Below are 10833 nucleotides of genomic sequence, written 5' to 3'. Positions count from 1 at the left end.
GACTAAGTTTACCAATTACAACAACAACTTATGATGATAAACATCATCTGATATTCCTTTTGTTTCTTAAGACATATCCATGTCTGAACCCTTCTTCCTTTTCAGAGAATAAACTCCAATTTTTCTCTGCCAGCAAAATCATGGGCCCACTTCTCCCTAGGGGAAAAAAAGTGACAATCAAGAATTCAGCTACTAAAGCTAGCTACTAGGCAATGATTACTATTGATTTTGCAGTTCCTTTAACTTTGTCTAAAAACATGATATTTCATCTTCATGTACTAACTTGAACAAAAGGGTATGGGACGACCAACATGAACATCACTGATGTTTGGTGATGACAAAGTGCTACAATGTTGGTCTCTAATACGTAGGAAACGAAACATTAGAGCTCCTGCTACAGCTCCAGCACTTGGGGCTATGATGTATATCCATATATCCTTAAATTTCCATGAGAGAATTGCTGGACCTAATGATCTTGCAGGATTCATTGATCCACCTGAGACAGGGCTGCAACATAAAAACAAATGACTTTTTTATTAGAAAAAAAAAAGAACTAATTAAATGGATGATTTGTTAAGCTTTTTTTTAAAAAAAATTAGTGTTTGTGAGTAGGTACCCTGTGATTAGTACAGCAAGCCCAATTGCTATTCCAGCAACAAAGCCAGATAAATGGCCAACCTGTATAGTGTTTCATGTTTTAGCTCTTAGAAAAAAATGAAATTCTAATTCATTATTTAGCAACTTAAATATGTAATTTTGTTCATTTGTCCTTACTGATTGAGATTCAGATGTCAAAGCTGCAACCAGGAACATGATGATGAAAGTTGCAATAACCTCCACCCAGAAGGCTGAGTTGCATCCTTGGAGTGGCTGTGTCATCATAGCATCTGATTTTATGCCATAGACAAGGCTACCTATATATGTTGCCGACATAGAACCTACTGTTTGTGCTATTATGTAAATTGGAACCTGTTGAAGAAACAAGTGAATGATATGTTGTAGTCATAAAACTAATCAATTATGCTACCTGAATTTTAACAAGGGCTATGGTCTTGTTTTTTTATTAGCACCTTGAACCATGGAAATTGACCAATTGTTGCAAAGGCTATTGTGACAGCTGGGTTAACATGTGCACAAGATATTGGTCCTATAGAGAAAATTATCACAATCACTGTTAATCCTGCTGTAGCTGCATACTCCAGAAGGCCAACTGCACCATTTTGGAATTGTGTGCTTGCAATGATTCCACATACACAGAACATCAAAATAAAAGTACCCACCACCTCTGCCATGACCTACACATAAAAAGAACTCATATTTCTGATATTATCAGACATTATAATATTTTTTTTCAGGGGAAAATAACAATCAGAATATTTGGTGTCTGTTCAAATTCTTTTACAGCTTCTACAAGGTTTTGTTGCTTAACATATTGATGACACTTATCCATCCTTCTCTCATTAGTAAAAGTCCAAATTGCCACCCCATATCCCATACGTAGCTTTTCACTCTATATTTTTCCATCATTATATATATAGAATTATGAAGAGGCAAGAGCCCGAGCAATGGTGCAGTTGTTTCTTTGTGATTGAAAAATTATATATTCAAATTCGAAAAATAATCTCTTTGTAAATATGCAATTATAGGTTATATATAAGGATTGTCCTGATCTCATTCTCCCTAGTCAGAGTTTAACGAGGAGTAGTTTTTTTTTGTTACATATCTAGGATTATAATGAAGAATATATTAAGTATTGCTAGCTACATTGGAACATTTTCTAAATAATCAAGGGAGTTTGCACTCTAAATACACTTGGAAGGGTTGAATATATTCTTACCATGCGAGCAAAGTTCAGGTCAATTTTGAATGGTAAGAAGTGAAGAGCAGAGTTAATGGCCAAAAGACATTGATGGCTTGATGTTGCAGCTCTATACCCAATCTCTTTATCATCCCCAGAGAGGCCACTGCTTGATGCATAATTTGAAGCATCAGGAGATGGTTGCTTTTCAAACATGTCTGTCATGATCAAACTTGTTCTAATTCTTGAACACAGCTTATTGGTGAAACAAAAGTATTTCACTGAGTCTTTAATGAGGTCTTGCATATGTATAGTAAGTGCAAAGAACATGTTGCTTACAAAAGTTCAGTTTCTCGCATTCCATGGAACAGTCATGATGTAATAATTTGGGGGAAGTTTAACTATGGTTGGAACCTTTTGTTGCTCACACGTCTTTGGCTTCTTAAAGATTTCTGAGAAGGGCTTCAACACACGATTCATGTGTTGCTCTCGATGAGGTAAACAAGAGCATTTTGTGCTTATTAACTGCTCCAACGTAGAAAGTAAACTAATTACTTTCCAACAAACGTAAACCTTCATCAATCTTCTCTTACTTTTTGTTTATACTTGATTATGTAGAATCCAAACTAAAAGCTAGACCTCAACCACTCCCTCACTATTGTTACTACTTTTTGTTTCTTATTCTTTTTGCCTTTCAGTTTCTCCATTTCCTTTTACTTCTATGGAAAAATTACATGTTCATGTTTGAAGTAGCCCAACAGAAATTTTTAGTTATAGAACATCTCAACCACTCATGCAGAGAGAGAGGAGATAAGGAATCATGCTCACTTGGGATTTTTTTATGTATGATAATTATATCTTATCCATTTATCAATAAGTAATTTTAATATAAGTGATGAGATAGATTATTCTATCTATTTTTTTTTTCTATACATATCTTGCCTATTACTCTCTAATATTATTATATTTGAATTTCAATTAATTTTTACCATTTTTTTATTCTCTTAGATTATGATCTAATAGTGTTGGATATTGATAGGCAAGGTAAACATGAAAAAAAAGAAAAAAAGTATTCTAGAAGTATTGATTTATGGGAAAAGAACTATCATTTAAAAGGACACAAATTTGTCCTTTTAAATGATTTACACAAAGTATGACCGGTCATATTTTGTATAAATCATAAAAGTTGCTTTTTTTTTCTCTCTCCTCAGTCACATCGCTGACGTGTAAAGTGAAAAAAAAAAGCAACTTTTCAGAATTACACAGAGTATGACCGGTCATACTCTGTGTAAGTTACTAAAAGGACACAAGTTGTGTCCTTTTAAATGACGCACACTAAACCCTTGATTTATTGTCCATAACTTTTTTAATATAGAATTTTCTTTTAACTACTTGAGGATATTATTGTCATCTTAATATTAATTTTTTTTTGAATGATATAAACTGTGATAAAATGAAGCAAGTATCTGATATTCAAGGATATTTGATCAAATCTCAATTATAACCCTCTCTTTTCTCGCATATCGTTATTGTGTATGTTGTTGAAATTCAAATGATTTCCAAAATCAACTATTTTTTTAAGGTAAAAAATAAAAAAAAAAGTATGCATACACATGTTTATAAATAATTTTACAATTAACTCGATTGTGTTCTGATAATATTTAGCTTAATAAAGTTGTTATTCTCCTTTAAACTTAAGAAATCTTATGAAATATTCTAACTATTTTAGGAATTAATTTGGAACAAGCTTATTTATTTAAATAAGATCAAGTATAACGTTTTAATATTAATATTTCCTATTATTACAATAATCATATTTATGTGTTTATTTAGTTAATAATATAATTTAAATATGGTAAAAATCCTGCCTTGGAGTTTGTATATTAATGTAGTCAAACATATTAATAATTGAAACTAAGCCACCAAGTCCTTGTTTGGCTCAATAGTCATTTAATAACAAATAAAGGGCATGTAGCTGATGTTGTGAGCAACAGTGTATTGATCAATGGTTACAGCAAAAATCAGAAAATAGAGGAAGCTATGAATGTTTATGAGGAGATAATTCACAAGGCTGCTTTGCCATTTGCCAATCAATATCACATATAAAACTACAATAGAGGAGGTTTGATCCAATGCAGCTTCATGACATGGTACCAGATTCAATCTCCTATATTATTATATTATTGGATTGGCTTTGCAAGAATAGTTGTTTAATAATTTAAAGGCATTGACTTGAAAAAATGTAAAATTCTCTCATTAATGTATTGTGTTAATACAGGGAAACTTGAAATTTTTTGCCATTTATTTTCCAAAATATGTCAAAAAGGTCTTTTGAGTTTTGCCAAAAAGGCTTTGTAAAAATGGGAGTTTTGAAGAAGCAGGGAAATTTGTTCTGGAAATGGAGAGAGAGGACCAGTTGTTCTCCAAATGTAGTTACTAACGAGTAATGATACAGTTCTGCATAGTTTCTGCCAAGAAAATAATTCAGCAAAAGTTTTTGAACTTTTTTACACTGTTGGAGAGAAATTTGTCACCAGATGCCTCTACAGTCACAACACTATTGGACTTACTTTTGAAGAGACCAAAGATATCGGGGATGTCTGAATTTGCTTCCAACTTTTCTTCTTTGTTATCCTGTTTGAATATGACATAAGTTGTCTAATTAATTGACCAGAAGATAAAAGATGTTAAGGCTTGATGCAATTCTTTTATGCAAATGTGTCTGGCAAATCTAATGGAACTCTTTTGGAACCACATCCAACATTGGAGTTTGCTTTGGGATGACCATGCAAATTTTTTTTTTTTTTAAGGCTGTAGCTGTTCTTTGTTCTTTCATTTGTATCAAAATAAAATGATGACACAGATGAATCTAACATGCATTTGATTACAGCAAACATGTGGGGCCAAAAGACAAGTTCTGATCAACACATGGTTGCTAATTTGAGCACAATTTTGAGTATATATATGTTTAAGAATTGTTCTACTCAGAAGATGCTTATAGAGAATGGACATAGGCTATTGTCTAGATGTTTCTGTCACCTGTAACAGCAATTTCAGTCAAAATGACCCTGGATTGAATCATGCAGGCCGAACTGTTAGATGAATAGTACTAGTTGATATATATAAACTAGTACTATTCCTTTGATTTAAGCTATGCCAGTGTATAGATCCACAAAATTTGATGTACTTTGATATAGGTTGCAGCTAGCTATTGCTTTTCTCGTTTCGGCTATCTTATGTCACTGCTCAGATTACATTATTGTAATACTATTATTTCACCATTTCTCTATACTGACATTAGAGCGCAACTGTGCAAGAAGACAATCAAATCAGATTCAGAAGCAAATGATTGGATAAGAAACAGTATCACACACAATCATTCAGATTTAGCTAATAACATATTTACCTATATCAGTATCAATTAAAGATGAATTATATTGACTATGTGAGCCTAAGCTTTATGCTGGGAATGACCCTTGATTGTGATCCCAACAGAGCCTGTCCTTTGATATTTATGTCTTATGGTGCATGCTTTTCCATGTGATTATTGTGGGATAACAAAAAAAGTAATGAGGAATCTTGTGATAATCTTTTTATTACATCAGTTACAGCAACTATGGACCACTTCAAATAAATGGATTCCACTTACAGAACTTCCTTCGTTCTCACATCTTTTGTAGTTTTCGCTTTTTCATGTTCAGGTTGAGCCACAAAGGTTAAACACCCCACCTGGTGGTATAAACAGAAGAAATGTTATGAATCTGGAGCGGATTAAAGAGATAGTTACCCAGCAGAATACAAGGAAAGCCCACACAGAAGAACAAAATTATTTTACTTTTCAAGTCCTAAAGACAATAAACAAATTCCACAAGAAGAGTATATTAACAAACCAACACATATATTCTTAAGAACATGAACAAGATAAGCCGCATATGAAATGTAAGAACTTGAAATTTTGAGACATACCCACCTGGAAGCTTATCCAATTACCAATTAATCCTGCATAGCCGATTTTGCAATCCTTCTCTGGTGCCTAAGGACTTGTCCTAGAGCACAACAAGGAGAATACTCAAAAGAGAGGAAGGTTGTCTATGTACTTGAGGAAGATATTAGTGTCTGCTTGGTTGCTGAGGGGAATGAAGCCTGGTCCGAAATCACTCACAAGAGTTATGTCTGAGACTACTTGCATGAATGATCTCGAACCAGACGACATTCCCCTCAACTTTTTATGTATATATGGCAGACAGAGGAAGGGTGGAGAGGTAGGGAAGAGAAAAATAGAACAAGAGAGAGAGAGAGAGAGAGAGACTGACAGAAAGATGACTAAAGTTATTGATATGGCCATGCATTATTTTTCATGGGGTCCTTATTATATACGTAAGTTTCAGAGAAGATTCTTCCTTTCTTTCTTTCATTTTTTTTTTTTTTTTCTTTGGGGTGTTGAGGAGATTCTTTCTTGGGTCACATGATTTGGAGTCCACGTTCTACACTACTCCTAGTTTGCTTTTCATACTAGGATTTTCGTGTAATAGTAAGATTTGTTTTCATCAAGAATCATTCATGCATATAAAAATGGTTCTGTTTGAACAAGTTAGAACTTCATCTGCATTTTGTTCGTTTATATGTCTTTGCTTTGTGATTAATCTACTTTGGAAATTGCATTATCAAGTACCTAATTGTAATTTTGTATGATGTTACATAGCTAAAAACGACCAAACCATAGTTAAAACAGAGGGAACCCTTTTTATCTACTTAGCTACCACCTTAGAGTAACAAAAATTGTACTGATATTGGAGGCATATAGTACCCTTAGTTGGTGTTGTAATTAAAGTTTTGATATTCTGATCAGTTTTTATTCTTTTGAAGGTTTTGACCTTGAGTTTATTCTCAGCTCTCAAGTAAAGGATTTCCCTTTTGCTTGCCACTAGGGTAAAAGAGAAGATAGTGATGGTGATCCATCGTTAATGATGGCACAGAAGCAATATGCCAAACTTCACTCGCAAGCTTAACAAAGAAAAGTCGTTTAAAGGTAAAAGCATGTATACAAAGAGATGAGAGTTAGATTGTACAAATGAAAAGAGGAACATAAAGTCACAAAGATTTGTATTAATATAATTTTTTGTTCAGCTGCTTTGTGAAATTGCAGCAGACCCTCAAGTATTGTGCTTTCTTAGAATGTAATTATGTACCAATAAGTGGTGATAGATATGCCTATGAGAGCATATTTTAAATGCAATAAAGAAAAAATAAATAAAATCAAGTTCTCTCACCAGTAAAATTGTTTTGTAATAAAGTAACCAGAAAATATTGTTCTGGGATTCAGGATCTTTTCTTCAAATTAGAAACAAAATGACCTTATTCCAAAACTAAAGAGGAAAAATCAACAATTCTAGTCACATATGTTCGTAACACATGATTGTTCCTTTTGTAGATAGAAGAAGCCAGTGTTCAGACTTCAGTACTAGATACAAGAATAAAAAGTCTCCACTTTATGGTACTTTATATGCAATTTACTAGTTAGAACTTAGAAGAGAAACATCCAAAGTGACTTAAATCAAAAATGAAATTGAGATAAATCCCAACTTGTATATTTAAAATCTATGGTTTAGTCATTTAGGTAGAAGCGTCTTGGACACATAAACATGAGAAATTGTATTTAGATAAGATGGGGAATTCTGGCAAGTTGGAACACATGTGTGATCCAGCTAAGTATGTACCATCATATTCCTGTGGACACAAGTCTTCGATATGGATTTCCACCATCATGTTCATTATCTAAAACCAAAGTTATTGAATGTTTTAAGGACGTATCCCTAATACGACCAAAACCTTGTCTGGCCCAGAAATCTACGTAATGTGAAGGAAAACACATACACGAATAAAGTTTACACTGTATAATTTTCTAAGTCAAAATGAGCTTTTGGGGGGGCCTGCAGTTGTCTGGAAATGCTGGCAGAATAAAGCTTCCTTGATATAACTTCCAAGAGCTATAGATAAATGTTAACACTAAACAAGTCCAACAGAAAAAAGGTGGATGAAATCATGACCTCTACGCAAATTTAAAGAAACCATGCTGTAAAACTACCTGCAAGTCAAAATGCATCTTAGTATGGCACTCTCGTGTCCATAGTTCCATGTTTCTTCAACCAAAAAAAGGGGTCTTGATTTTTATATTCTGTCAAAGGTGACAATAATTGAGACACCCCTACAAGAGAAGCTCCTTAACCTTAACCGGTTGAAAACCTATGTAGGAATGTTTTTCCAATTGTTTTTAAATCTTCCTATGGTTTGGCGGCTTGTTATATGACATTGACCTTTTAGCTGGAGAACTGTGTATAATCAATCACTTCAAGATGGCAAATCTTTCAGTGTTCTATTTTTGGTTCCCCCTTATGTATAATTATATCTACATGGAAATCCCGCCTGGTTTTGATTCTGTGAGGGGGAAAATAGAGTTTGTAGATTAAAAAAGACTTTGTATGGATTGAATCAGTCACCTCGTGCTTGGTTTGGAAGGTTTACTAAGGTTATGATGACCTTAGGATACAGACAGAGTCAAGGAGATCACACTCTTTTCTTCGAGCACTCCCAAAATGGGAAGCTTACTGTGCTCCTTGTATATGTTGATGATATTATTATCACAAGTGATGATTTTGTGGAGAGACGGATTCTGCAGACATGGCTTGCCTCTGAGTTCGAAGTCAAAGACCTTGGGAAACTGAGATATTTCCTAGAGATAGAAGTAGCTCATTCAAGCAAAGGAATTTTTATCAGTAAGAAGAAATATGTTTTGGATCTTCTCAAAGAAGCAAGAAAGCTCGGGTGTAAACTCTCTAATACTCCTATTGAGCAGAATCACAAGATAGGCTTTGAAGAGGAGAGTCCTCCAGTTGATAAAGGACAATATCAACGGCTAGTTGGGAAATTGATATATCTGGCCCATACTAGACCAGACTTAGCTTATGTTGTTAGTGTTGTCAGTCAGTTTATGCATGATCCAAAGGAGAAACACATGCAGGCAGTGGAGAAAATTCTTCAGTATCTTAAAGCTACTCCTGGTAAAGGACTGTTATTCTGGCGAGATGGCAATCTCTCTTTAGAAGTCTACACTGATGCTGATTATGCTGGATCTGTGACGGACCGTCATTCTACCACTGGTTATTGTATGTTTCTTTGTGGTAACTTGGTGACATGGAGAAGTAAGAAACAAGATGTGGTTGCCAGATCAAGTGCAGAGGCTGAATTTCGAGCCATGGCTCAAGGCATTTGTGAGTTACTATGGCTGAAAATTATACTTGATGATCTCAAAATAAAATGTGAGGGACCAATGAAGCTGCTATGTGATAATAAGTCAGCTATTTGTATAGCTCATAATCCGGTTCAACATGATCGGACTAAATATATTGAGGTCAACCGCCATTTCATCAAAGAGAAACTTGATAGCGGGTTGATTACCACACCCTACATTCCCACCGGACGTCAATTAGCTGATGTATTGACAAAGGAACTTCCTTCAGATAGATTTCAAGAGCTTACTAGCAAGCTGAGAATGATAAATATATATTCCTCAGCTTGAGGGGGAGTGTTGTAAATATTAATATTATTTATTTATTTATTATTTGTTGTATTGGGCTTAGCCCATTAGGTCAAGTATTCTAGGTCTTGTATTCTCTATAAATAGAGAACCTTTGTATAAAATATTTACACAATTCTATAATATATCAGAATACATTTTTCAAGTATAATTATAACATTTTTATATTTTGTTGGATTAGCTCAAAAACTATTATTATAAAAAGTAAACACGTGATTATGCGGTTGTTGTTATTCTTGGCCATGATCATTATATATGGTCATTAATGTTATCATCAATTTTCTCTAGGGGAGGCAAACATACAACGCAGCTGAAGCATAAGTCCTAACAAGTAATTAACAACAATTAATTCATAAGGAACTTTTGACCGTGATATGAAAGGAAGTACTCCACTCTTTAAATACAAAAAGGGCATAATTATGTCGAGCCAAATTTGGGTGGATTAGAAAAAGACCTTAATGAATGACAACTAATACAACTTGTCCTCATTTTGGGTGTGCTTTAAACCACTTCTAGAGCTGCTTTTATGCTTCATCTCGGCCTGTCCATACGAAAGATGATTAAGAAAAATGTGTAGTATGGCAAAGTGCAGAAGAATGACAAGAAAGGCTTAATATTTGACGAATTTTTTTCTCCGAAGGTTCCTAACTGACACAAAGTGATAGATGGAGCACAGAACACAAGAACTTTGAGCTTCAAATATTTGCTGAACCATCCAACAGACAAGCTCATTTTCTGTGGTCCTCGACTATATATTCTTTGCCCAAAAATAAAAAAAAGGAGAAAGTACTTCTTATGTGACTGCAGAAGAGAAAAAGTGCAGTAACACAGGATACGCGTCCGAATCCTGGTTTTTTTTTTTTTTTTGATAGAATCCGCACGTGTATCCTAAGATCCGCACGTGTATCTTAATGTTAAAAATTTGCTGCAACTTTTCTCATCAGCAGTTACACGAGAAACGACGCACCCATAAAAAAATGTGAGATATGGGTGAAAATAAATATAAAAGTAAGTGTAGTGTAAAATTGTTATTTTTTTACTATATTTGGTAAAAGGAGTCGAGCAAACGTTGCAATTTCATTAGCGTGCTATGACTTTAATTTGCTGCTTTTCCACATTTTCTGTGAACTGTGTTGGCTTGTTGATGAGTTTGATATTTGAATTCCTCATTCTTTGTCTGCTACGTAACGTTGCATAACGAACTAATGATTTCGGATTTGACTTATATATAAAAATATTAAAGTAATCTTTACCTATAAGCTGAAACTCTTGGATTAGGTTAAAATAATCATTTACATAGTATCACAATTTTTATAATTGAGTGGTGACAAGTTCGATCCTCATTATCTTTATTTTATAAATAAATAATTAAAATATTATAAAATTTCTTAACACGAGTACGGTATGATGTATTGTTTACCCTTCATGCATTATATAATAT

General features: G+C 33.8%; 1 protein-coding gene and 1 long non-coding RNA gene across 3 annotated transcripts; both read right to left on the bottom strand.

The window, feature by feature from the left end:
• Window positions 1-222: 222 nt before the first annotated feature.
• On the bottom strand, window positions 223-10473 carry LOC133301231 (probable aquaporin NIP7-1). 2 transcript variants are annotated; one of them, XM_061500850.1, is made up of 6 exons: window positions 10461-10473; window positions 1838-2016; window positions 1071-1295; window positions 775-969; window positions 617-678; window positions 223-507 (listed from the first exon to the last, which is right to left on the bottom strand). In XM_061500850.1, the coding sequence occupies exons 1-6, from the start codon at window positions 10471-10473 to the stop codon at window positions 279-281; spliced, it is 903 nt and encodes a 300-aa protein (XP_061356834.1). In that variant the 3' UTR covers window positions 223-278. The 2 variants fall into 2 exon arrangements, with proteins under 2 accessions (XP_061356834.1, XP_061356833.1); XM_061500849.1 differs by lacking the exon at window positions 10461-10473 and having other exon boundaries at window positions 1838-2168.
• On the bottom strand, window positions 4974-5838 carry LOC133301222 (uncharacterized). The gene is made up of 3 exons (XR_009750157.1): window positions 5769-5838; window positions 5448-5527; window positions 4974-5106 (listed from the first exon to the last, which is right to left on the bottom strand). It is a non-coding gene; the product is annotated as an uncharacterized LOC133301222 (long non-coding RNA).
• Window positions 10474-10833: the final 360 nt, after the last annotated feature.

The sequence above is a fragment of the Gastrolobium bilobum genome, unplaced genomic scaffold (genome assembly GCF_033153095.1).
Source record: "Gastrolobium bilobum isolate Gb01-03AN ecotype WA unplaced genomic scaffold, APGP_CSIRO_Gbil_v1 utg33064, whole genome shotgun sequence".
Lineage (NCBI taxonomy): Eukaryota > Viridiplantae > Streptophyta > Magnoliopsida > Fabales > Fabaceae > Gastrolobium > Gastrolobium bilobum.
This window is presented reverse-complemented; position numbering and strand designations above follow the sequence as displayed.

Coding starts and splice junctions, on each gene's coding strand:
- LOC133301231 (XM_061500849.1), bottom strand. CDS start 2,128: ATGTTCTTTGCACTTACTATACATATGCAAGACCTCATTAAAGACTCA. Junction 679..774: donor TGACATCTGAATCTCAATCA/GTAAGGACAAAT, acceptor AACACTATACAG/GTTGGCCATTTATCTGGCTT. Junction 508..616: donor CTTGCTGTACTAATCACAGG/GTACCTACTCAC, acceptor TTTATGTTGCAG/CCCTGTCTCAGGTGGATCAA.